The 27,955-nt window shown below is 39.5% G+C and overlaps 1 protein-coding gene across 1 annotated transcript; it reads left to right on the top strand.

The window, feature by feature from the left end:
* TXLNG (taxilin gamma) lies at positions 1-27,955 on the top strand. Its single transcript, XM_074146780.1, has 10 exons — positions 1-162; positions 11,320-11,629; positions 12,308-12,399; positions 15,763-15,933; positions 16,683-16,877; positions 18,248-18,367; positions 19,422-19,496; positions 22,903-22,995; positions 23,513-23,608; positions 24,621-27,955. The coding sequence occupies exons 1-10, from the start codon at positions 19-21 to the stop codon at positions 24,939-24,941; spliced, it is 1,617 nt and encodes a 538-aa protein (XP_074002881.1). The 5' UTR covers positions 1-18; the 3' UTR covers positions 24,942-27,955.

Below are 27,955 nucleotides of genomic sequence, written 5' to 3'. Positions count from 1 at the left end.
GGATGCTGCCGTCACATCATGGCGACGCGCGGAGCGGAGGCAGCGCGCGGAGGAGGCAGCAGCGGCGGCAGCGCGGCGGGACGGAGCCGGCGGCCAAGCCAGAGCGGCGAGGAAGAGGAGGAGGCGGCGACAGCGGCGGTCCCCCCGAGCGGCGGCCCGGAGGTGAGAGCGGTGCGCAGCCGGGCCCGGCGGGAGGGCGCTCCCCTTTCCCTCCTCCCCCGTCCCCATGCGGCCTCCGCGCTCCGCCGCCGGCCCGCCCGGGCGCTGGGGGCTGGGGCAGGCAGGGCCCCCCGCCGCTCCTCCTCCGCTGTCGGTAGCCGGCTAGGCTCCGCTCCGCTCCCCTCCCCTCCCCATGGGGCCCGACCCGTGGCTGCAGCCGCGGGTGTGTGTGTCGGGAGGGGGGGTTGTCTCGCCATCCCCCTCTCCCCCTTCTCCCCCCGACACGCCCGGGGAACCGCGGGTGGGCGCCCCCTGCGCCCCTCACCCGCATCCAAACCCCCGAGGGGCGGGCACTGCCTCGGGCGCGCGGCGGCCCGTTGGGGGCGGCGGCACGTGGCCGGGGCCCGGCGAGGGAGGTGCGGGGGGCGGGGGCGGGCCGGGGGGTATGTGAGGCCTCGGGGGGCTCAGCTGGGCGGCCCTGGCTGTTTCCCCCCTCCCCGGCCGGGGGGCCGCGGCCCGGCAGTGTCAGGGAGCCGCCGCTGCTGGCGCGAGCCGTGCGGCTGAGGTGCGAGGCGCGCCTGGCTTTGCCTCCTTTCCTCCTCTCTTTGCGGCGCGGTGGGGCTGCGGGGGCGGCGGCGAGAGCCTTCCCTTACCCTCCGAAATAAGTAAAAATGGTCTTTTCTCTCTTTTCCCTTCCTCTGCCGAAACGACGCTGAAAGCAACGGTGTCCTGGTGTGCTCCCTGACTTTACAGTCATTTCTGGTTACGTTTCCATGTAGGAAAAGCTTAAATTTTGTGTACCTGGGCACCAAAGGGCAAAGACTTGAAATGTGCTGTAACTCAGCTACTGTATGTAATATCACCAACATAGTGTTTTATGGGACAGAACTGCCTTGGTAATCTCATGTGCTGCTTTGGTATCTCATCCCGTGTCCTTACATAAATTCAAGTGGCTTTTTTGTGGTAAATCTTTTTTTCTGTGGTACAAAAGATAATAACATCCCAGAAATAATAACTTCATCGTAGTGGAGATAGATTTAGAAGGATGTGGAACTAGTTTTTCTCAATGAAAAGCCATCTCCTGCTATGTGTTTTCTGGAATTCTTTACTAGGAAGTGGCTTGTACGTAACTTTAGTGTCTGCTATGAAAGCAGGTGATTATTTTTTTTAAATTAAAAAAAAAAAAGGCAAAAACGCCAGCAAACTAACCAGCATCTTCATATTATTTCATATACCCACAGTCAAATGGAATTTCATTTTTAAAAAAGGTGAAATATGGCAGGGAATATTAAGCAAATTTTACTTTGAACTTTTTTTTTTGCGTATTAAAAATCTTTTCAGCAACATCTTGCAGATTTCCCTCCCCCTGCTTTGGTACATGGGAGCTTCTTTATTTTTAGGTTCCTTGTGGCCTGTTTGCATTCGGAATTCAGAACTTGTCTACCCTGCTTTTTCCGGAAACGTACTATGGATGACTAGAAAACTATTAGGTTTGGAGTAAAGAGGAAGTGAAACCTCATTGGCGGAAGTGATTCATGCTATATTAAGTGTTTTCTTAATTAGCACCTGTGTCAGATGCTTGCATTAAAAAAGGGCTGGTGAAATGTGCTGTGCTTTGCCCTGCATACAAATGCATTAAAAGGTTACATTTAAGCTTTGGGTTCCTCTAGTGAAATTTTTGCTAGAATTACAGAAACTGTTTTAAGTGTCTTAAGCTAAAGCAGGGAAGAGATCTTTCTAATTTCTCAGAGCACAGAGAAGAAAACTGGTACAAAGCCAACCTTTTTTTTTTTTTTTCACCCCTTTGCGATTATGTTTGGGTTAAATAACAAAAGCTATTTTTAAAAGCTGGAATGTCTTGTGTCATGAGGCCGTTAAAAGACAGAGCAAGAAGCATGGAAAGGGTAACAGAAGTTACCCTTTCCATGCTTCTTGCTCTGTCTTTTAACGGCCTCATGACACAGGTTACCCTTTCCATGCTTCTTGCTCTGTCTTTTAATGTAAGGACCATAAAGGGTCACGTGGGAATGTAAGTGTCTGAACCAGTATCAAAGACCACATCTTGAATGTAAGGCCTGCAGTATTAATAGTGGAATTCTATTAACATTGACTCTGTATTGACTTTTATAAAGATAAAATACAGGTTTCCAAAGCAGATATCTCTTAACTGACCTCTTTCTGTGTTGGGACTTCTAACCTTGCAATGCTTTGAAACTAATGATGAGCAATACTGCAGGTGCCTCAGTCCAGTATTTTGAAAGTAGATAAATGGGTGTGTAGAACATAATTTTTAATGTAATGACAGAACAGGGTGAGATGTTTGTTTGAAATGACTTTCTGATCTCACAACTAAGATCCTCGTTCAGTGGGGAGGCCACCTCAGAGGCCATCAGGTTTTCAGAAAGGTATAATTAGACTGCATGATCATTCAGGTCAGTGAGCATAGTATAGAGAAGTATTGCGTGGAGAAATAACCGTAATGAGCTAGTCTTGTGGTTATAGGCACCTGAATTGTAGTGTCTAGATCAGTGGATGAAGGTGCACCTGCTATGAAATTCAAACGCAACTTTTATGACATCCCAAAATACTAGTTTTTATGGAGAAGTCATAAATAAAATTATTACCAAGAATGACTGATTTTTTTGAGCACAATAGAGTTATGTTAAATGAAGTCATCTTGGGTATCTGCACCTAGGAAACATATATTACACGTTTTCAAAGTAAGTTTTCCTGTGTTAACAGATAAAAGTAAATTGCTGAGATGCAGGAAGCCTAAATTTTGTTATAGGACATTAACATTTATGATAAATGTGACATACTTTTTCCCACAAGATTTTTTTATGTAATTGGTCAGGATAAGGGGTATAAGGCATTTATGTTCAGTTGCATGTGCGATACCTTTGAAAATGTAGTCAGCTGAGAGATGTTATTCAAGAAGTTTTTTCTTAAGTCTGATGCTGAGCAAATGATTACATATTTGCTTGTTTTCGTGGCTTAACCCCAGCTGGCAGCTACAACTACAGTGCCTCTCGCTCACTCCCACCCAGTTTGGATGTGAGAGAGAACTGCAAGAGTGAAAGTGAGAAAAAAAAAAAATAGTGGGTTGCGATAAAGATAGTTTAATAGAGCGAAATATGCACGCATAAGCAAAGCAAAACAAGGAATTCATTCACTGCTTCCCATGGGCAGGCAGGTGTTCAGCCACCCCCAGGAAAGCAGGGCTCCATCAGGCATAATGGTTACTTGGGAAGACAAACATCATCACACCAAATGTCCCCTTCTTCTTCTTCCTCCAGCTTTATATGCTGAGCATGACGTCATATGGTATAGAATATCTGTTTGGCCAGTTGGGCTCAGCTGTCCCAGCTGTGTGCCCTCCCAGCTTCTTGTGCAGTCCCAGCCTCCTCACTGGTGAGGCGGTGTGAGGAACAGAAAAGTCCTTGACTGCTTAGCAACAACCAAAAACACCAGCGTGCTATCAAAAGTATTTCTCATCCCAAATCCGAAACACAGCACTATACCAGCTGCTAGCAAAAAGACAAACTCCATCCCAGCTGAACCTGTGACACTTATATATTTAGGTTGTCTTACAGTTGTGAAAATCTATACATATGTTTGTTCTAAAGCTTCCAGGATATTTTTAAAAGTATTAGCAATTCCGAGTCTTTTCACAGTACAGGCCAACTGCTACTATGGGAAATGTAGGTGTTTTGATACATTAGTGCTAGTGCTTTTTTAATTTTTGAGGGTAATTTGCTAACAGGAGAAAAAGGATGTTATTGTAGCTACTGGTTATGGTTACTTTTAGTAAGAGGTACCGAGAGGTGTTTTCAGGTGTTTTGGGGAAAGGTTGAGTATGTGTATGCACAGGACTATAAAATATAGGTACTTTACTAGTACCAATAACAAGCAAAGTCTATTTTAGGTAGTGCTGTAGGTAGACTTTTGAAGGTACTGACACACACAAAAAAAAAAAGTCCATTTGTGATACATTTTGGCATGATAGGATAAGTTCATAGAATCATAGAGTAGTTTGGGTTGGAAGGGACCTTTAGAGGTCACCTAGTCCAACCCCCTTGCAATGAGAAGGGACATCTTAACTAGATCAGGCTGCTCAGAGCCCCGTCCAACCTCACCTTGAATGTTTCCAGGGATGGGGCATCTACCACCTCTCTGGGCAACCTGTGCCAATGTGTCATCACCCTCATTGTAAAAATTTCTTCCTTGTATCTAGTCGAAATCTATCCTCTTAGTTTAAAACCATTACCCCTGGTCCTATTGCAGCAAGCCCTTCTAAAAATCTTTTTCCCATCTTTCCTGTAGGCCCCTTTTAAGTACTGGAAGAAGCTATAAGGTCTCCCTGGAGCCTTTTCCTCTCTGGGCTGAACAACCTCAACTCTTTTTCAGCCTGTTCTCACAGGAGAGGTGCTCCATCCCTCTGACAGTTTTTGTGGCCCTCCTCTGGACCCACTCCAGCAAGTCCATGTCCTTCCTTGGTTGAGGACTCCAGAGCTGACCACAAGCGGGATCTCACCAGAGCAGAGCATAGGGGCAGAATCACCTACCTTGACCTGCTGGCCATGCTTCTTTAGATGCAGCCCAGGATACAGTTGGCCTTCTGGGCTGCGAGTGCATGTTGTCGGGTCATGTCCAGCTTTTCATCCATCAGTACCCCAAGTCCTTCTTGGCAGTGCTGCTCTTAATCCCTTCATCCCCCAGCCTGTGTTGATACTGGGGGTTGCCCTGACCCAGGTGCAGGACTCTGCAGTTGGCCTTGTAGAACCCTATGAAGTTTACGCAGGCCCAGCTCTCGAGCCTGTCCAGGTCCCTCTGGATGGCATCCTCCAGCATATCAACTGCAACACTTAGCTTGGTGTTGTCTGCGAACTTCTTGTGGGTGCACTTGATCCCACTGTGTGTGTCATTGATGAAGATAGTAAACAGTACTGGTCCCAATATGACCCCCTGAGGAACACCATTTGTCACCGATCTCCATCTGGATGTTGAGCTGTTGACCGCTACCCTCTGGATGTGACCATCCAGCCAATTACTTGTCCACCCATCAAATCCATCTCTCTCCAATTTAGAGAGAAGGGTGTTGTGGGGGACTATGTCAAAGGTCTTACAGAAATCCAGATAGATGACATCTGTAGCTCTTCCCTTGTCCACTGATGTAGTTAACTCCATCATAGAAGGCCACTAGGTTGGTCAGGCAGGACTTGCCCTTAGTGAAACCATGTTGGCTGTCTCAAGTCACCTCCCTGTCCTCCATGTGCCTTTACATCGCTTCTAGGAGGATCTGTTCCATGATCTTTCCAGGCACAGAGGTGAGGCTGACAGGTCAGTAGTTTCCAGCCTCCTCCTTTCTGCCCTTTTTAAAAATGGGTGCAATGTTTCCCTTTTTCCAGTCACCAGGGATTTCCTCTGACTGCCATGACTTTTCAAATATCATGGAGAATGGCTTGGCAGCTCTATCAGCCAGTTCCCTTGGGACTCTAGGATGCATCTCATGGGGTCCCATAGATTACTGTACATTCAGGTTCCTCAGGTAGTCACGCACCTGATGATCTCTTACAGTGGGAGGGATTTCTCTCTCCAGTCCCTGCCTTGCAGTCCATCCACTCAAGAGGTGTGGGAAGAGAAGTTGCCAGTGAAAACTGGAAAAAAAGTTGTTGAGTACCTCAGTCGTCTTCTCATCCATTGTTACCAGTTTGCCAGTCTTGTTCACCAGGGGGGACTACGCTTTCTTTGACCTTCATTTTCTGGCTGACTTACCTGTAGAAGCCCTTCTTAGTATTCTTTGTGTTCCTTGCCAAGTTCAGCTCCAACTGCGCCTTGGCGTTCCTGACCCCATCTTTACACAACTGAGACACATCCCTATACTCTTCCCAGGATACCTGTCCCTACTTCCACTGCCTGTGTGCTTCCTTCTTGCCCTTTAAGCTTGACCAACAAGTCTTGAGTCAGCCATGCTGGTCTCTTGCCTTCCTTTCCTGATTTCTTATACCTGGGGATTGAGAGCTCTTATGCTCTGTCCTTAAAGGTCTGCCAGCTCTGTTCTGCTGCCTTGTCCCTAGGGGCAATTTCCCAAAGGGTCTTACTAACTCCTTGAACAACTGGAAGTTTGCTTTCCTAAAATTCAGTGTCCTGACTTTACTTTTTGCCTGACCCGTACCCCTCAGGACTGCAAACTCCACCAGTCCATGATCATGGCAGCCCAGGCTGTCTCTGGTGGCACTGATTAGCTCATGATTAGTTCTGCCCAGGTGCCTGTTTTGTCCTTATGTGCAGTGCGTGTTACTGAAGCAGTACTGTTGAAGTAAAATTGACTTAGGCTCTTGTGATCATAGCCAGTTTCATAAATAGGATCCCTATCTTGTACTCTCATGTTTTGGATATGAAATAAGGTAGAGTTTTCCTGGTGTGCACCATTTTTGATCAAGGTACAAGTTGAGAGAACAGAGTAGAAGACTGAATGAAAACTTTGGGGTGAGCAGGAGTGATCTTACCAGTAATTTTCGTACAGGCATTCTCAAGTTGTTTGGCCTGTGACTCTTACCTTAAATAGCTTGAAGATTATATGCTTATTCAGAAATGTCAGCATCTTGTAGTAGTTGGTTTCGTAACTAGGTAGGTGGCAAGTATCTTATTTTTTAATGATAATTTTGAATTTTGATAAGTAATTTTGTTATCAAGTGGCACATCTGTGCCACATACTCTTTTTGTCTCTCACTGAAAAATCTTTCTAGGTATGTAAAAATCTTAATTCTGGTCCATCAGATTATAAACCACCTATCATTAAAGCTGGTTAGAAGCTAGAGGTTGGACGGCAGCTAGAAGCTGAGAGAGCACAGTAGCAGCTAGAAAAGGTAGTGGTGATTTCAGTGGAAGGTCTTTGGTGGGGTGGTTTGGTTTTGTTTTTATTCAGTCAGTACTGAATCAGCGCTATTATACAATGTGCTGTTGGAAGTGCTCTGTTCTGGCTGGAATGTTGAACTGAGAAGCTCACTCGTCTGATGAGCTCGCATTTGAAAAGATAGAGGTAATAAATAGTTGGGGTTGTTCTGACCATTGTCCCTGTAAGGGGGGCAGAATTTCAGTGATACTAATATGGGTTAGTACTTAACATTCTAGTGTGACATTTTTTATTACTATGCTCCAACTTGAAGCTTGATAGAGATCAAATCTGAAACTATCTGTAGTTAAAGTGTTCTAAGAATAAAATTGAGTGAGAAGGCTGTTCAGACTTCTAGTTAAGTTTTTAATATCTAAAGTGAGAGCTAATGTAGAAAATTCTTTGTTAGTCATCTAGCTATTGGTGTTTGTGGCCCCTGTCAGGCAATAGCAGACTTCTGTTTAAAATGAAAAACAAACACTTTCTAATCTAGGTTAAATGCATTAGAATTTTAGTATGTCATGCCACTACTGTCAGTTTTGCCAAAACTTACGGCCTGCAACTTGATAGGGGGTTTTGTAGTTATTTTGGTATGTTATCAGGTTGTTCTAGCTGCTAGTAGAACCACTTCTTTAAATACAGTATTCTAGCTTGTGGTCACCAATTTTTAATTGTGTTTAAGTTGAGAAAATTGGGTATTATTACAAAAACTGTCTACTGCCACACTGAGCTTTGGTTTTGCAGGGAGTATGCCTGCTTGTCAGTAAGCTTGGATTTGTTCCATGTTCACTGGAAAACCAGAAGATGTTGACAAGTTCTGTAGTTTTTTCACTGTTGCTGTTATTTGCAAATATGGTTGAGATGTACAAGACATTTGTACACAAACTTTTTCTTCAGTGTGGTATTCTGATAGGTTATTTCAACTTTCTCTGTTAGACTTCAGAGAATGAGTCTGAAGTTCCGAAAATCCTTGTGGGTTTTTTTTGATGAAGGATGGAGCATTTCTCAACTCAGAATTGAGAAATTATTATTGTCAGGAAAGAATTGGACTGACACCTAATTTGACTTCTTCAAAAAGCTCTGCTGAATTAATTAGGTGGTGGTGTTCACTCTGTGAAACTTCCAGATGCTGTAGAAAATGCATGTTAATTGTCAGCTCTGAATTGACAGGTGTTTAGGTTACTATGATTGTTTGCTAGTAGAGGTGAGCATTTAATGACTTATTGGTCACACGTATGCCCTTGCCAGTAGGGCATACTCCCCAGAAATGGCGGAATTCTCTCGGATGAGAAATCTCTGGGTTGCCTAAATTTGAAGCAGTGCTTCTCACAAACATCTTCTTACTGACTATTTCAGTACCTCAGTAGTCAATGTTAGCTACGTACTTGCAGTTAGGATAAGGTATTTTTTTTTGCCTAGTTCCTTGTGCTCTGGCTGTAATTAGACTGACTTTTTATTTTATTTTAGTGACTCTCATGCTTTGGCTTCTTTCCAACCATCGTGCTAGCACTTCTGGTTGGCAGGATTGCGTGTTGCTGTGCAGTGAACTGGGCTGAGGTACTGATCTCGCTATAAACTGTGTGAGAACAAGTTGCACGAACACTGTTGCTAGCACAACAGAGGCAGGTATGGAAAAAGGGGAATGAAATGATAGCAAGAGAGCTGTTTGGACACTACTGCTGTTCAATGTGTAACCACAACCACAGCCAGTCAGGCCTTCTCAGCTGCTTGTTGGAGTTCCGCTTTCAAAAAGAAAATCTGGAGTCTGTTTAGGGATTTTGGTAAGTCTGGAAATACTGTGCAAACCCAGAAGCTTTGAGTTTAGAGCAGACTTTTCCTACCTTTTACTAAGCTTCTTAGGCACAAGTCTGAATTGCAAGTTCACGTTCTGTGTGATGGAAAACCTGCATGCTTTAGTTGCTGTGTTGGTACTGCGGTTCTACCTTGGTATCATGTTGTGTTCAGATACCTCTGATCTTTCCTGTTTTGTCAGTTACCTTGAGCTTCTGTATGAATTATGCTTTTTAGAGAAGATCCATACCATTGTACCTACAAAAAGGTTAAGTGAGCTCTACTGTTTTCACATCTCTTGTCCTTTTTTAAGAAGCACCTTGTGTTTGTTTAGTTGACCCTAAACTTGGAGTGGTAAGCCTTTCCCCTGCCAATAGAAGCCCCAAGGTTTAAGGCAATTTAAGGAAAAAAGCGTTTTACAGGTCTAAAAAGTTAAATGTTAAACGTTGGGGTTGGTTATTTGTTACAGCAATTCTATTACTGCATTACCTTTGCAAGGTATTTATCAAGTACACTGATATGATTGGAGAATGATAGAACTACAGCGTGTTTATATTTTTCTGTAAAGCACGTGCATCATTTCCACACTTGTGAGGAACAGTGCAAAGTGAATCTTTCTTAAGTCAAAAGTTGTTTATTAATGTCTATATAGATTATTTGCAGTTAAAAAGCCTTTATTGTCCTTTTTGAAAGGTATTGTGTGAATTCCATCTTGTCAAGAATGAATCTGCCTTGAGATAAAAGTCTAAAGCAAGAGACTTGCTCTAAGTATAGAGGACAACTAAGCTGTTATGTTTTTTTTACAATATTAATGCATATTTGTTTAATGATTTTTTAAAAATAACTCTTCCAAGCATGCTGAACAAATGGGGAGTTGAAATATATCTCACAATATGTTATTAGCATTGGCTGCGTTCCTTTGATGTTGGCTAATTCCTTTTGAAGAGGAAAACGGTCCATCTGTGCAGAATATAAAACCCAGTGCAAACTCCTGGCTTTAAGAATTAGCACCTTTTTAATATTAAAATGTAAGATAATTTGAAATGAATTTGTGCTTCAACAGCTTAACTGTGAATATAAACAAGCCCTGTTTTTATAATTCCTTGTGACTTTTTAAGGAAACTTACTTCCAGTTCATGGAAAATAAATCAATGAGAATGATCATTTTGGCAGTAAAGTGAGTTCAGCTCTGCTTATCTGCTTTTAGCTATGTATGTTGTATAGTAGGATTGCAAATGGACAGCAAAAAAAATACCCAGTCGCTTCCAAGTATTGTCCTGAGTCCCAGCCTCTGTAGTGTAACAAAACAAAAAAACACCCAACTAAACACCCTTGAAGTTCTATCAGAAATGTTTCTAGAAACTGAGGCTGTCGTTCTGGTGATTGAGAGAGGAGTCTGGTGGCGTAGCTGCTTAATAAGCTATAGAGTGGTATCATCGGATGTTCTGCTCCAAAATATGGACACATCACTGCAGTGTTAACTGGTGATGTTTAACTTCTTAGTTAAATGATTAAACATTTTGGGGTTTAAGAAATCTTTCAAGAAAGTTCTGCTTAATTGAGCAGAAATCGTGTGGTGTATTGTTAAAAATCATAGATAGTAGGACTCCAAATCTGAAGCCAGTTAGTATTCACTTCCGTGATGATTTCATAGATGTGAATTTTAACATTTCAAAAATGGATGTGCTCCTGGTCCTGTTTATCGTTCCTGTTACAACAACAGACTTTATCCAGTCATGACCTGAAAATTGTATTTGGCATTTTGATGGAAGTAGTTTAAACTCTAACCCTCTATGTTATCGAAACTGTATTTCTGTGGATTTCTTTAGACTTCCTAGCAGGTTAATTTTTTTCCCCTCTTTATTGAAATATCTCTTGAATTATTTTAAAACTGATCTTTCATTTTTCTGAAACTAATGTGTAATAAAGTTGTTTTTCATACTGATGCCCTCCTGTCTCCATTTCTGTACCATATTTTTCAAATACCAGTACATAAAGCTAGTTAAACTCTTGCTGAGTTTTGGATTTATTATACTTCATGATTATTTGTGAGATACTTTTTTTTTTTTTTTTTTTTTTTTTTTTTTCCAGAACTAGAAGGGGGAAATGTTTTCATTTAAGATTGTGTGCTTTAACATCTGAGTTGTAGTCAATTAGTTTTGGAGCTTTAAGAACAGATTTTTATATGGACTTTTAATTTCTAGAGTATAAACATTTTTGCAATGACAAGGTATTGAAGTTCTTTCATAATACAGTAATTAATATTTTGGGCTGTTATGTGCTGTTTTATTCATCACTCTTTAGGTTCATTCTCTGTGCAGTTATTTATATACCTGTCTTAACAGCAGTGAGAATTAACTTGAGTAACAGTGGAATTTTACTCTTATTTGTCCATACAAAGGAAAGGTGGAAGTTCTCATTTTAAATACAGTTGCTTGACTGTTTACGTCCACTTCTTCCTTTCCTTTCTGAAGTTGGCTGGTGGTGCAATGGAAGACGCTGGATCTCAGGAGATGGGAATGAATAACCAGGATGAGCTGGTGAACAGCAAGTGCAATGAATTGGCCGATACGGTGTTGCAGCATGTGCAGTCCAACTGTTACGGCCTGGAAAACACAGCATTGGAAGAAGCTGAGTATGTCACGAAGAACAGAAAGCACCCGGGATCCATGTGCTGCTCTCAAGAGTCTCGTGAGGAGACTCCTGGGAGAGAAGAAGCTCGTACTGATCCACCTGATGGCCAACAAGATCCAGAGAGTGAAAAATACAAAGAGAAAACTTTGGGTATGTTCTCTTTGGCATTTTGATTTTTTCAGTAGCTTTAACATTTTCATAAAATAGATACGCGTTTTCTGTCTTGAGTTTACTTTGCAGCCAAAACTTGTCATCTTTAACAGGATGTTCTGAGAAAATGTGTGCTTCTGCTTAGGAAAACACAGTTATTAATACATACGTAAGAATCCTTCTGCTGGTAATGCTATTCTTACAGGAACTTTAATAATAATAATGTGTTAATTACTAATTGGCTTTTTTAACTTCTGGTTGTTGGATTAACTCTTAAATTTGGGATTGTGGTGTTCTATGCTACCAAAACACTGCTGATATTTAAATTCCAAAGGCTTATTGAAAACACTTGTGTAAATATCCTTTACTAGCAAAACTTAACCTTTTAAATTTAACTCTTTCAGATTTTTCTTTTTATTGGTGGTGTTATAAACTAGAAAACAAAAATATTTTGCGGTTTTAAGATTAAAGTAACTTTTGCTTTCCAAGTTGTGTAATGGCATATAGGCAAAACTAATTTATTCTTACTGTTGATGACTTCCCGTTTGTCATCTGTTAGGATTATGCAGCTAGCAAACCAAAGAACAGCTTAACTCACATGAATTTCTCATGGTTCTACATTTTACTATTTCTGCTATTATTTTTTTTCAATATGGTTGTATTTCATCCAATTCATAGGAAAAGAAGTGCTGTTATTAATGAAAGCCTTGAACACACTTTCTACTCCAGAGGAAAAGCTGGCAGCTTTGTGTAAGAAATATGCTGATCTGGTAAGTAATTTGTAAAGACAGCAGGAGTTATTCATGTGTTAATATTAACTGTGGAATGCAGGAGCTTCTAATACAAGACAGTTAATGATTTTGAGTATTTCACAGTGTTGGTAGGAAGAAGGAAAAAAAAAAAAACCCAAACCCTGCTCAGGCTTATTATGACTATTGCTTCAGCCAAACTTGCATGTAGTGATTTCACTTCTACATGACTGCCTAAATCCAAAGGAAAAATAGGTTATGATAACTTTTTGGTAACTTGGTGCTGAAGCATAACATTAGGATTAACAGAAAAGCTAACAGTTTCTTTTGGGAGTAATTGTTTTCTTAGTTTGTGTCTGTTGATATTGCTTTTGTGCTAGCATTTTATAATTTATACCCTCTATGATAAAGGGAAAGAACATATTGTAATAACAAGATTGGGGAAAAAGAAAGTGTCAGTTACACTTAACTCTTTAGTGACTTTTGGGGGGTAGAGGAAGTTGGAAAGATCTAAGTTTAATTTTGCTTTGTGCTTTCTAATCATGCGAAGGAATGGATAGAAAAGTCTTCATTTCTTCATTAACAAACCAAAAAGGCAAAACTTTGGTAGTAACTAATCATAAAGTATGTTCCCATCTCAAGTAGGAGAAATAATAATTTATTCTCTAAATTAATTGATGGCAAAACTGGGGTGGGGGGTGGGGGGGAGCAGGGAAGGCTCATAAGTTGACTTTTCAGAATGTGCCTGGGGACAAAAATGCTTTGCTCGTTCATTTTGAGACAGGGACAGACAAGAATGGAAAGACTAGAAATACTGTGTGTATATGTTTTCCCACTGTATTTGTAGATAAAAAATGAATGCAAACCTGAAGAGATAACTGAATAACTTGGAAAAAAGAATAAGGTTTGCCTTCTATAGATGTCAAGTGTATTATATATGAAAATGATATAATGGCTGTACAACATGGCGTAACTCTTCTAAAATAAATTTATTTTTCCCTTGAGATTATTAATGTCTCCAGAGCTTTGAGGATGAGCTAGCAGGTAGTCTTTTCACTCACAAGAGGCAATACTAATTACTAAGAATAGATTAAGATTAGTTCTCTTTAGGAAATCCTGAGTCCTCCTTGGAGGTCTGTTACGTTTTTGCTTTGTTTTCTTTGCGCTTTCTTACGTGCATGCTCTTGTTCACATGAGTGAATTTCCTTCAAAACCAGCAGCTTCTCTAAGAAGTCACTTTCATTTAAGTAACAATAATACTTCCATAGTGGACTTCAAGAATGGGGACCCCACCTAAAAATAAGCCTTGATATTGTGAGAGAAAAATGCAGTAAATGAGTTCGTTCTTATGAGCAATTGCTTGTGCATGTCTATTAGAAAAGTCTATTTGAGTGAGCAGCTCTCATGTCAAATCAGTGGTGATCATGATGGCCTGCATGAGGAGCTAGGTTGGCATGAGTTCCTTGCTTCTGCAGAAAGAAAACAGTCTGCGCTATCTTCACTTGAGTTTTCTCGCTGAAGGAAAGATCTCAAAACAATTAGGTAACAGCTAGACCAAATGAATTGTAATTTCCCTCAAGAAGCTTGGCAATCAGGAGAGATGCATTCACGTTATGTTTTTTTCCCCTGTCAGGAGAGGATCCATAGGTAGAGTAAGCATTCACAGTTCACAGATACTCACCATCCTAGAAAACCAGTTGCTTTCCCCATGATGCTCAGGACTGCTGGGAAGTTGGGTGGAAGCTTGTCCGGGTGTAACAATAGCTCTGTTTTAGCTGAATGAGTCTTAGAGGTACTCTGTTCCCCTTAGAAAGTTTAGGTTGCATCTGGTTGTGTTCCTTTTAAGATGTATTCTCTTCTTCGTGATAGTGGTGGTGAACCACTGGCATAGGTGTCAGCTTTAATGCCAGCAGAGGTTTGAACTGTTCATGACAGTGCACCTACAATGCTTTTTTTCTTTTTTTAAAGATTCATCTTTAAAGCTCACTGTCAGGTTTTTCAGTGGTGTCTCATGAAAAGGACTGTACAATAAAGGTAGGAATGCCTCTCTCCTGGCAAAAGATCTTCCACAATTTTTTTTTTTTTCCTAATTTGGAATCTATCAGGAGATCAATTTGTGACACAGGAAGGTTTGCATCGTTTGTGGTATGTCTCACAGTGGCATACTTCTACAGGCCTGAAGTTTCATAGGTATGCAAACAGCACAGCCACTTGAAGTGTTTTTTATGGCCACCCAAGAAAAGGGCTTTTTATGTCTGGATATCAAATATTTCCATAACTTTCCTTTTCTCTAAACTAGATTAAATACACATTTAATTTACTGTTGTCATGGAGGTACTTCACTTTATTTATTCTTTCTTCTGTGCTTCAGCATTATTTTGAGCTCTTTCAGAAAACCGGCATTGTATTCTTCTCTGTCATGGTGATGTTCCTTGTTGCCAGCCACCTTTTCCTGTGGTGTCTTGAGGCTGATGCACTAATAAGGAGCAATGTTGCACTTGACATTGTTACCCTCTTTACAATAGAACAGACTCTAAATAGCGTGGTTTCTCGGGGAGCCCAAAAATCATGTATAATGGAACTTAATCTCAAGTAGATAGCAGTGCATGAAACTTCTGTTCACTGGGTATTCATAGAATAGATATTGAAGTCAATACTGTATAGAAAGTTTAACGCTGTCAGCTGCCATCTAAACAGCCTAAGGGAAATAAAATTAAAATTTTGCCTCAAATGGTTGAGACTACGGATCTCTTATGTCATCAAAGTCTGGGCTGTGCAACTTTAATAGTATTTGACTTGATTTGTCAGGGCTTCTAGTTGTATCTGTTCCTTTCTGAAATACCTTAGCATTTTAAAAACTGGTATAAATTACTGCTTCCTTTGGTAGGAGCTCCTGCTGATGAGAGAGAATGCCATACAGTCATGTGGAGTTTTCTTTTTGATAGTAAAAACAAGACCTATTGGGTAAAAATCTGAGCGTACCTTACAGATAAGAGAGTGGAAAAAGTTGTGACTTGTTGAAAAGCCAGTCTCAGTCAGCTTTTAATTGTATCTGCTACAACCTCCTTTCTCAAGGCTAGTCTTATCCTTGTAGCTGAATACAAGCTGATAGCCCATGGTCAACAGGTCCATGGCCCCTGCTCCTCAAAGGCAAATGTTTGTTAAGTTGCAATTTGTATATTTTCATCCTGTGTCCTTACACATTTTGAATTTTCTGAAGGATGATGGGAGTTTCTCTTTAAGATCAGCTTGGGGACCTTAATGAAATTATTGACTTCCTTGCTTTCACCTGAAATGTTTAAAACTTTTTTTCATTCTGCTCATCTAGATGCATAAAGATAATTTCACCTATGTTTGTTTAATAAATATACTTTCTAATGTTAGTTGGAGGAGAGCCGGAATGTTCAAAAGCAGATGAAGATACTGCAGAAGAAGCAAGCACAAGTTGTGAAGGAGAAAGTCCATTTGCAGAGTGAGCATGGCAAGGCCATTTTGGCACGTAGCAAACTGGAATCTCTCTGTCGGGAGCTTCAGCGTCATAACAAGACTTTGAAGGTTAGTTTATTTACATAAATTGCAGTGCGAGTAGTGGTGGAAATCTTACTGATTACTGCCTAAAATCAGGACTGCTGCTCTTTATTTTCCACTTTGTCTATTACCTGTACCTGCAGAAGATCAGTGGTGTGTGGCATAACTGAACCCGATTTTAAGGTAAAGAATATGGGGATAGTTTAACTTGATATTTTTCCCCCCATCTCGGACTGGTTCATAGATCATATTACTTGCAGTATGTGATCTTGCCATGTTTGTTTCTGGGAGCTGTGCTGATGACTGTTGGAAAAAATAGCACAAGTGAAATAACAGCAGTATGAAATGGCAGGGTATCAAAAAAGGCTTAATTCTGTCAGAATATAATGAATGGGAGTGAAATGGAAGAGAACCAAGAGATCCCTATCTGTGATCACTGTAGGAAACTTCATTAACTTCATCAATGCTGTTTCTAACATCTGGGTAATTCTTACACCGGCAAAGGAGTTCATGTAGTGTCTTATAATACCAGCCCCTAAGTAATGTTAGTAATGGTAAGGACAAAATTCTCTAGAAGTTTTGACATTTCTAGATTGTTTGTCCCATGCACTTCATATGGGTAGGCAGCATAGCATATTAAGATTGTGGTTTAATTTAACTCTTGAACTCTAGAACTTGAAACTTTGCAGAAGTGAATTATTACCATTGTTTCTTACTCAAAAATATGAAAAAAGTGCATGGTTTGGCTTGAACACGTTAATATTCTCTCACAAAAGGAAGACAACATGCGGCAAGCGCGTGAATATGAAGAAAAACGGAAAGAAGGAACTGCACACTTCCAGATTACGCTGAATGAAATTCAGGCTCAACTGGAACAGCATGATATGCATAATGCCAAGCTCCGTCAGGAAAATATTGAACTGGGGGAAAAACTGAAGAAACTCATTGAGCAGTATGCATTGCGAGAAGAGGTGCTTACATTATGCTTTTAATGGGATTCTGTTAGTTACTTGACTGTAAGGATTAGATAGTTCTTTGAAGGGGAGAAAAAACCCTAATGCTTTACAGCCATCATATGTGTATATATATATTTTAAATTATTCTTTTTACCTCACTACTGTGAAAAATTAAGTAGCTGTTTGCCCCCCTCCATGCCTTTCCTGTTTGGTTTTGCATATCTAAATTCAGGATGCCTTGAAAAAAAATCTTGCACAGTGAAAGCAGTCAAATAGAGGTAAGTTGTCCAGAGATTGTGGAATCTGTCTTGAGAGGTATTCAGAGCTCAGCTGGGCAAGGTGTGAACAACGTGATTAGACTTTGAAGTTGACCCTAGTTTGAGTGAACTAAGTGGCTTCCAGAGGTTATTTCCAACATAAATATATATTAATGTTTGAAGTTCTTCTAAATTATAATTTCACAGTATAACGGGAGAGGGTATATAGTTTATTCTCTATCTTACTTGGTTTGGTTCATTAAGGTTGGGAGGTTTTGGCAAGCTTCTTTGTGTATGTAGCTCTTCTTGTTGGCATAGAATCAAAATAAGCTATCACACTTTAAGAATATATTTGGACTAGTGTCATGGAAATTACTGTTATTTTAGGGCTAACTGAGCTAGCTTTAATTGGCACCCATATGTGAGCTAGCCAGTCTAAACTACAGTAATGGAAAACAGCCAATTCTCCTTTTCAAAGAGAGAACCAAGCTTCAAGGAGTTCTACAACTTAGTTCTTAGTTGGCATAGGTTTGGAATATAATTTCTCAACTGTTTTTGTTCTTTTTTTTAATCGGAATCAGTTAAAAAGCTCTCTGTAGATTCTCTCTGTAGAATATTTGTGTCGTGGGAAAGAGAAGAGGTAGGAAGGTGCCTTGTGCTACTTTACAGATGGCAGTAAGACTGCAAAATTCAATGACTTGTTTAATTCCATTGTCCAAATAAACTGTTGTTGCAATCTTGCTCATTTTGATCCTTTTTAATGGTGAGGACTAGAGTTTTTAGATGTAACCAAGTACAGTTAGGATTAGAGGTAGATACACCAACTTCAGAAGAAAGCATGTAGACTACTTGTTACAGGATTCTTGAAATACCTGGTGTGAAGTGTATTGACTGACAGTATTGTACCAATTTAATAGGAAATGCTTTTGGCTTTCATGAAAGACAAAAACCGTGTAGCTATAATGTATGACAGTAACAGGAGGAAAAAAGCACATAGAACAGTCTTTGCTGCTTTTTCTTCTGCATGAAACTTAAAAACAGCATGCATCTCCCCATACATGTACACTTCACTTAATTGACCACTGCACTCTTTATATTTGACTAATATGATTTTCTTTCTCCCTCTAGCATATTGATAAAGTGTTCAAACATAAAGAATTGCAGCAGCAACTTGTGGATGCCAAACTTCAGCAAACTACCCATCTTATTAAAGAAGCAGAGGAAAAACATCAGCGAGAAAGGGAGTTTGTAAGTGAATTCTATGTATGTTAAGAGAAATAACAAAACCCACCAAACCAGATTTTTCATGATTTAAAGTAAATAAAGCAAACTGACTGGGGGGACTGTCTTTTGAAAGTTAGGGTAGAATTCAACATGAAGACGTGAGACTTAAGTTTTGTGTATGATGCCTGCAATATTAATGTCTGTGTTCACAGGCAAATATTACTGTTTGCATTTTCTTAGCAAATATGCTGGATATCATTTAGATTTTTCTTAGACTAGGAAATGTCTTGAGCTGAAACACGAAAGGTGCTTCCTTGCTGTCTTGTAACTTCTGTGTTTTTATGCTATAAGAAAGCAGAATAAAGCATATGTTCTTCTAAACTTTCTGTCCCCAAACTATGCCTGGTGTTGATTATCAGCATACAAATAAAACAATTTACTCGCAGCCTTCCAAGAAGTTAGCTCGCAATTTAAAAATAATACTTCAGTGAAGATTTCTTTCATACTCCTTACGTATCTGTAACTTATACAGGAAAAGGAAGGCTTTTGCCTAGAATCTTAAAATGATCATCCAGTGTTAGATTTTGGATTGGTTTATATTATTAAAATGTAATTTTGGAATCATAAACTGATGAAAATATCTCCAAAGATAAATTTACAAAATGGTGTCAAGTTGAAGCAAAATTGAACAGGTCTGTAAAGGTGTTCTTAGTGACTGGAGAAATGGAGGTAGAAAAAAAAATTAAGTTACAAAACAGGTGTAAATTACATACAGTTCATTAATGAAATGCTCATGTAAGTGTAGCAGTTTAAACTTGCTATAGAAATAGAAACATTGACTCATTCTACCAATTAGAAAAATGTCTCAATAAAAATAATTTCTGCATGCCACTACATGCTTTGGATAGTGTTTATGAAAGTATAGTATAGTAATGAAAAACCCATGTGAGAGAACTTGGTTGAGCGGCCCTTAGGTGACGTTAACCCTTGTTCATTTTTCATCATAAATCAAGTTCTTTAAGCCATTCTTAGGAGTACTTTCTTCATTTTGTGGCATTTTGCAATTATTTTTTTTTAGCTGCTAAAAGAAGCTACTGAGTCCAGACACAAATGTGAACAGATGAAGCAACAGGAAGCTCAACTAAAGCAGCAGGTATTTTTTTTTTTTCAATGGAGTGCTCTTCAATACTAGTTGTTCTGAAAAGAAAATACCAAGAGATTTGTGATTGTAGTGAACTACATGTTAACGATTTATCAGATGCAATATACTACTTGTGAAAAGTATTTGGTATTTTTAAAATTAAGTCTTAAATTTAATTTCCAGTTAGTAACTCTAAAATAGTGAAGTGTGAAGTATAAATTGTAAAGACTTGCCATTTTGTACTTGCTGTTTAATACATATGGAGAATACTGTTACTGGAAGGTGCTAAACACTGAATTGCTGAAGTTAGTATCCTTTTAAATTAATAGCGTTAATATTACAAAGAATAGAATATGTGAAAGTTTAAGAATCTGTTCATTAAGGTTACTGCTTTACCATACCTTGACTTCTCTGAAACTGTTTTCTTTCTTCCAAAGGTATCTTTATCTTTTTTTCTTTTTTTAAATAGCCGTTTAGGACCAGAGAGGCATTTGTTGTGACTAGAAAGGGTTGGGTGGGGATTTTTACTCCTGCAGGTTTTGGAATTTGTTTCTTACTGTTTCCATCCCATCCTGTTTTGGAGGATTAAGAGCAAGCAATGTCATATTTATCCTTGTTGTTACTGAGGCTGCCCTGGTTTCAGCTGGGATACAGTTAATTGTTTTTTCCCAGTAGCTTCTGTGCTTGGATTTAGTATGAGAATAATTTGATAACACATATAGGGTTTAGTTGTTCCTAAGTCCTAGTCGAGGACTTTTTCAGCTTCCCATAGAAGCTGAGAAGGGAGCATAGGCAGGACAAGCTGGTCAAAGGAATATTCCATACCATAGGTGTCATGCTCAGTATATAAATGGCAGTTGGCCAGGGGACAGGAATCCGGGATCACAACTTGGAATGGGCTGGGCAATTGGTAGTGGTGAGCATCATCAGGTGGTGAGCAGTTGTATTGCATCACTTTTTTTTGTATATTTTTTTACCATTGTTGTTATTGTTGTTTTCCTCCTCTGTAACTGTTCTATTAAACTGTCTTTATTTCAACCCATGAGGTTTTTTTTTCCCTTTCCCCTTCTTTCCTCCCTCTTCTCCCTACCCTACTGGGGACAGAGGGAGTGTGCAAGCAGCTGTGTGGTCCTAGTTGCCAGCTGAGATAAAACCATGACAGAGGTTTAGTAACTTAAAACTGAGTGTCTCTGTTCACAAACAATCACTATATTCAAATTTTTTTGATGCTGTTGTGGCGGTGTTTCCTCTTCCCCCACCCCTGGCTCCTGCTCAAGCCATAACCATCAGTGGGAGTTGTGATGAGTTGCACCTGGACTTTGGGGGATGGCTGGCAACACAGCCAAAACACTGTCTGGAGTGGGGACCTAGATATTTTGTTCCCGTGAGAATATGACTATAGGTCAATTATCTTACTCTATAAATAGTGGACAGCCCAAGAGCCCTTTGAGCTCTCCTGTGTGGCAGCGGCCTGCATGCCAGGATCTCCCCTTGAGTGGGAACTCTCACTTAAGGTTCTGCTCCTCAAGGTTGAGAGATTCCTTGCCACAACAGATTCTCGGTAAGTGACAAATAGCATGCTAAACTTTGAAATCTTAGCTAAGTAATATAAAGGGTTGATTGCACATATATAATCCTTTAGACATAAACCACTGACCAAGTCTGGGGCTAGAATTGGATCCAGCGGCACCTAGACTCTCTGAGAGGGAGTTTAGAAAGTGAGGGAGGTCTTTTCTGAACCTTGTGACTCAATGGGAGGGTTTACGTGATAGCTTGTCTGACCCTGTCCTCTATGCAGTAAATAATCAAGCGTGCCTTGCATCGAATCTCGTAAAACACTGTCACATTTACAACTAATTTTGTTAAATCAGTTTCACCTTAATAAATATTTCATTACTTCTCTCTTATGAGTGAAGTTAATCACTCTGCCTGCGACAGCTGTAAATGCTGCAGCAAAATAATGTCTGAGAGTGGAGAGGTGGTCTCCAGGTTTTTGTGCCGTGGTTCTCAATCACCTGCAGTCATTGACCACACGTGAGCACACCACATAAGGCAAGGGGAAATCATAAGGTTAAGCTGACATAGCATCTGAGAAGCAGCAACTATTCCTTTTATTGTATACCTCTTACTGCTTGAATTTTGTGAGGTTTTTGTGTTGAGTCTCCTTGCAAGCTCTGTTTCATGGCCTTTTTTCACACTTAGCGTGCCTAATTCTTTCCCAGGCTTTCCAGCTGTTACATTTGAAGTGTGCGTGTACATTTAACTACATATATACACGCATACCCCAAGGTGTCCAGTGACTTGGACTCATTAATATCCAGATTCTCCCAAATACTTTTTTCTGCACTTTTATGATTTTTTTTAAGTTGTTTACATTTTATCTAAAGTCCTGTTGCCTTTTTGTTATGCTTTTTAATAGTAACAATAGGAGTGGTTTCCTGGGGCAAACAGATTTATTTTTTTTTTTTGTAGAATGAGATGAGCTAGAAAGTTCAGTCACAAAAAACAGTCGTGATCTACTGTTGACAAAGTAGGCTAATTCCTGTTATGAAATTTCCTCTGCTGTTGGAGGAAAATACAATATTTCTGTGCTCTGAATTGTATTGTCCTGCAACCCCCAATGTAAGAATTGAGAGAACTGATTACTCTTCAGATAGAGTAAGAAGTTCCTAGTAAATGGTAATGTATTCTCAGAACATCAAATCATAACACTAGTAGTGTAAGTTGTTTTAATAAGAAGCATCATCTAATATGTGTTTTGTGGAAAAACTATGTTAATTAACATATTTTGCAGTTCCTTCTTGATGATTGGCCTTGTCTTGCAGGGCATGAAAACTTTCTGTCATGGGACGTTAATGCCCTTCACTTGTTAAAATGTAATGTTTTTCCCTATTAAAATAATTCCTTGTCAATATTCTTTTTCCATGATTTTTGGTCACTAGGCAGATTTCATAGGTTGTGAATGTGCATTTTGATTTCTGGAATCAATCATGTTTATTTTGTCCCAGCCTTGGTTGTTAGCTTTGGCTGGTTAAAGTGGAAAGGTAGGTCTTTTCTAAGTTTAATTTCACTAACCATGTGCTGAATTTCCTGTATATTAAAGTCCACAGATGTTTGAGGTTTTTTTTTAGTGTGGAAGCAAAAATGAGATCGTGATGAACTGTGATGTCTTCCAACATTTTATTAACCATAGAATATGTTTTTCTTTAGAATATATTACTGTTCTATAAACATAGAACTCTCATATATAATTTGAGTAGCATGTTTTCAGACAAGTTCTGTATGCTTCTCAAATGGAAATTGTAGGATAGTATAAAAAAAGTTCATCTTCTACTATTTTAATTTTCCCTTGTACCTTTAATGTTTTTATATTTGTATACAGCTGTTCAGATTAATGTTCCTGCCTCTTTCCCAACAGCTTTCTCTTTACATGGATAAGTTTGAAGAATTCCAGACCACCATGGCAAAAAGTAATGAACTCTTTACAACCTTCAGGCAAGAAATGGAGAAGGTACTTATAGGATTACTTAGTTTCATAAAAAGTAATATAAAAATGCATGCTCTTAGTGGGATGCATTTTAGATTTTGTAACAGTGTTTGCCTTCTGAAAATATACGGAGTATTTTGACATTTGATTTGGATCATAAGATAGGGCATAAGAACTTGTCATATTATGGAAGAGAAATGTAATGTTTTTCTTGTTTTTGACATACTTGCCTAATATCTGAATTCCAATGTCAGTGTTTTATCAGAGGCATACAGTACTTATTGGTCTTTTGGCTGTGCTTATGTTCTTAAACTTACTTTCCTGGAGCTTTTTATTACTTGTACTTGAAGGTTGCTAGTCTGTTTCTTTTAACAATCAGTCTTGTTTTCTTTGAATGCAGAATCTGCATTTGTGAGCTTGATTTTGTACAGAAAGACTTTTCTGTACAATAACTTGTTCAAACTGGACTTGGAAAGCTACAGTACTTTCCAAGTGTTGCAGTGCAAGCCACGAAATTAAGTCTTCTATTTATCTTTTGTAGATGACGAAGAAGATTAAGAAACTGGAAAAGGAAACCATAGTGTGGCGTACAAAATGGGAGAACAACAACAAGGCTCTTCTGCAAATGGCTGAAGAGGTAATTACCTGTTAAACTGCCATATAGCTAAACTAGAGTCTGTGTCCTAGAGAACATCATACAGTTTTTCAGTTTTGGAGAATTGGAAATAATACACAGTAACCCCTTGGATTATCTGCTTTCTGTTTCTGTGTAAATGGTACTGTTCTTCTCAGACATGGAAAATAAAAAGCTGCTATATAAATCTAAAGTCATGACGCACAAAAAGCTCAGCCTCATCTTTCCCTGCTTACTGTTAAATTGGTGTGATAATGTGTATAAAATCATACAAGCTGAATGAATTGAACGTATTTTAATATGCTGAGCAAAGTTCAATCAGTGCTGCAATAGAAATCTATTGTAAATATACAAGACTGACATGAAGGAAATCCCCTGTGCGGAAGGTATCAATTACTTTCCTGCAGTGCTGCTGCTTTGAGGGCATGAGGTGCCGTTACTTAATTGTAGTCCAGCAGGAGAAGAGCTAAACCAGTTTTCACACAAGCCACACAGTTCTGCCTCCACTGTCTAATGTATAGTTAAAGTATTTTAGGTGTGATTTTGCTAAACCATGTGCTAGGTTATATAGATTCTGCTGTAGCACTGCTTATCTTTCCTAACTAGCTCCTTATAAGAACAGAGAGAGCCATGACTATGGTACCTTCTGACCTGGATTCTGCTGCTGGATTTTAAATTTCCCGCTTTTATGCCCTTCTGGTCCCTGTAGTTGCCATTATTTGGGTTGTAATTGACTGCTTTACGGGACTTTATATCAGGATCCTCACTGACAGTCATCAATTACAATTAGCATTATATAGTTCTCATAGCTTGTTTCTAAAGGTGCCTGTTGCCACTCCAGCCTAGACCATCTGAAGTGTAGTGGTCAAGTATGCTGAGCAAACTTGCTCTAGCGCAGCTGGAATTTGACCTACTAGATTAATTAAGACTTAATATTCAGGATTAAATAGTGGTGATTCTTTAAGGACAAAAAATCAGTTGGATCACAGAGCTTTTATTTTCTTTTGTCCTTCAGAAAACAGTAAGAGATAAAGAATACAAGGGCTTTCAAATAAAACTGGAGCGTTTGGAGAAGCTATGCAGGGCTCTTCAGACAGAAAGGAACGAGCTGAATGAGAAGGTGGAAGTCCTTAAGGAGCAGGTTTCTCTCAGAGAAGCAGATGTGGATCTAGCTGTGCAGGTGTTGCAGTCCTGCACACTCAATTTCCACGAGGAGCTGGGAACTCCCACTGACACGGAACCAGGAATCCAACCCGATGTGGAATCACGTGCAACAGATAATTCCGAAAAGACTGTCTCGACAAGTCCTGTTCCTGGCACTGAATCTGTAGACTAAAATGAAGTGTAAACACTGTATTGAGAGATATATTTTGTGTATAACTTTCTCTGTTGGTGGTAACTATTTGGTTTTGTGGTGAAAATTTTCTTACTTTTTCTACCATATCTGTATTTTCTTAGAACTACTGGACTTATGTGGTACAGGAAGCTGCATAGCAGCTTTAAATAGCTTAAACTATAAATTTTCCACAACTGTGTTGCACATCTGCCTCATTTTTTAAAAGAAAATATTTTTCCATAAAAGGATGCATGTGCGTTTCCTCCCCACAACACAAATCACTGTCATGGAAGACCGTGTACAGATACAACATTGTTCCGGGGAAAGTAGTGACAGCGTGTCACTTCATTGGTTTAAAGAACAGCATTTGGGTTTTCTTCATTGATTTGACTCTCAGTATACTAAAGAATACCAATTTCTCCAGTAAATTAATCTACATAAGGATGTCTGATGGCCAGTACAAGTCAGCTTTCCCCTCTAGTATGTTTTCATATATATGAATGCAAAAGTAAAGGTCTAGAATATAGTAAAAGATATGTTAAAAGGGTTTTATGTACTTTGTGGTATGAAAAAACAGCTTTGAAATACATTAATTTGCAGCTGGTGAAACAGGGTGTACAACTTCTTGCAGACTTCTCAGGGTTGTGTTGTAAAGGTTATTTTGGACTGTTTGCCCTACCTGTGAACATGTTAAATATAAATGTGTGAGAAATTGTACAGCAACGTTACCGAGTGGAATTTTGCAGTTGTGTAGCCTGTTGCACAAATGTTGGTCACGTTCTTCCCTCTTGGCTGCAGTGTGTCCCTCACGTGGTTATCCTGACTAGAGAAATCCGTTACTGTCTAGACAAATCTCTGGATTATCCGAAGGGCTGGGAAATTAGACATCTACTGCCATAGGTGTGGAAGACCACGAGTGTGTGGCATATAGGCTTTCTCTAATAGCATGGTATGCAATGTATTTAAGCGTTAGTTAAGCGTGTACTGGTTATAATTGAACAAGGAGATTCAAATACTTTTCCTGAAGTACAACATGGAATTTCTTGCACGTTCAGCCTCAAAGCTGTACCAGTTGGCAGAGTGCCTTCCCAGTTAGGTAATCTGGTAAAGGTGGTACTTCAAATTCTTACAGTAGCATACCACAAGCAAAAGCTCCCTTGTTAACTGTAAACCATATAGTCTTTTCCTAGAAAATTTGATATCCACACTTTGACTTCTTTTCCTGAGAGAAACCAGGACTGACACTTATATTTTGGCCAAGACAATGTGTGAAATAATGACAAGCTACCCTTAACTTTAGTTCCCATGTACTTACTTTTCTAGTTTTGGTTGCTGTCGTTTTAAGAAATACAAATGTGTAGCCTTTTCTGGTACTTAAAGTTCTTTGCACTTACTTGGGAGGGGATTTCTGAATCGAGCACATCTCTCAGTGAGCTTCCCACCCTCGTTGCCCTTGACAGTTTAGTGGCTAAATTACTTGAATGTTCAGGCTGCACTGAGCTCCCGATCCTTTTCCTGTAGTAATGTACATTGAAATAATGTAGCTGTCTCTGAAAGAGAAGTAAGGCTCTGTAAGGCCTGATAGATGTGTTTTAGCTCATACCACTGAGAGGAACTGTGCAAAACTGACACTTCTGAAATGGTGGAGCAAAGGGGGAAGCTGGCCATCGTTCTCCTGGATTTGTGCGGGTTTTGAGTTTGTGGTCCGAGCACAATGCAGGAATGAAAAGAAGGTAGCAATGAGCAGTCAGTCAAGCTGGACTCGGAGCTTTGAAATGTTAATCATGCTAACCATATGGCATAAAAAATACCGGAAAGAACTATTTCAGACTTGCTTTTCAAATTATTTGCTTTATAGAATCAAACTGTTTTTAAAAAAAAAAAAAAAGAAGTTGTTGCGAGAACTGGTTTTCAGCTAACACTAAGCGTGAAGTAATTTTCCTGAGGAAAAGTGAAAAAACTTTGATGCATCATACCCTTGACAAGGTAGGACATGCAGTTTTCTATTTTTACGATTTATTATTTGGACGTTTGTATCTTTAACAATCCTTTCTATAGTGCTTGTTCTATATGGAGGCAAGAGTGACTTTTTGGACCCTGCTGCAAGAATATTTTAAAGGGCTTTTAGAGACGTGACAGATGTATAGAACAGCAATACAAATATATTTGCTACTGACTTATTCTGTAAATGAAGCAGAACGCCCCAAGTGAAAGGGTTTTAAATGGGGGATATCTTTTTCTCTTTCCTACCCTTGACATTACCCATATCGTATCAATTTATCTGGCCAAGGTGAGCGCTCCTTGGCTTCCTGAAACCAGTCAATACAGTTTCATGCATTGCTTCAAGAGTGTTGTTTTTAGGGGGGGAAAAAAAAAAGTTTAAAAAAAAAATAGAGGTTTCTATAAGGGATAAGCTCAGCACTCTTAACAGATCTGCCATACAGCAGGCTCTTGCACTGCCAGTCTGCAGCCAAATTGGCTCCAGTAGGGTTTTTAAGTAAACTTGTATTAATGCCTTTCTCCCGCTACCATAAACCGTTTAACCTGGGCTGTAAACGGATGTAGCCTGAAATCAGTATGTCTGATTGTCAAAACTCTGGGGCCCGATTGACAGTTTCACCACGATTAAGCTGCAAAAAGCTAAATGGTATGTGATGCAAGACCCAAATACGTGTCTATGTACACAAGTAAGTTAGGGCTGTATCTCTAACATTTGTCCTTCCTTTCATTACACCTGGTTATGTTACAGTTCAATTCTCAGGTGTTGCAGAAAATCTACCTCTTTGGACTGTAGATGGAAATAACTGTGAAAAAAGTGATGCAGAAATCTAGTTTGTGCTAAACACACTGCTTTATTTTTACAACCCATGTCTGCTTTCATGACGGAAAAAATTATAAATGAACAGGCAGTTTTTGTTTTGCTTTTCAAAAACATTTTGTAGAGATTTTTCACTAATGTGAATCTGAAATTTTATCTACTCGATTCTGTATAGATTAAGTAAATAAGTATGCTT

The sequence above is a fragment of the Numenius arquata genome, chromosome 1, assembly GCF_964106895.1.
Source record: "Numenius arquata chromosome 1, bNumArq3.hap1.1, whole genome shotgun sequence".
Classification (NCBI taxonomy): Eukaryota; Metazoa; Chordata; class Aves; order Charadriiformes; family Scolopacidae; genus Numenius; species Numenius arquata.
Note: the sequence above shows the minus strand (reverse complement) of the source record. Positions and strands in the feature narration are given on the sequence as shown.

Excerpts from the sequence above, each read along its gene's own strand:
- TXLNG (XM_074146780.1), top strand. The coding sequence starts at position 19 with ATGGCGACGCGCGGAGCGGAGGCAGCGCGCGGAGGAGGCAGCAGCGGC. Across the intron at positions 15,934-16,682 it reads GTCATAACAAGACTTTGAAG|GAAGACAACATGCGGCAAGC; the intron begins GTTAGTTTATTT and ends CTCTCACAAAAG. Across the intron at positions 23,609-24,620 it reads TTCTGCAAATGGCTGAAGAG|AAAACAGTAAGAGATAAAGA; the intron begins GTAATTACCTGT and ends TTTGTCCTTCAG.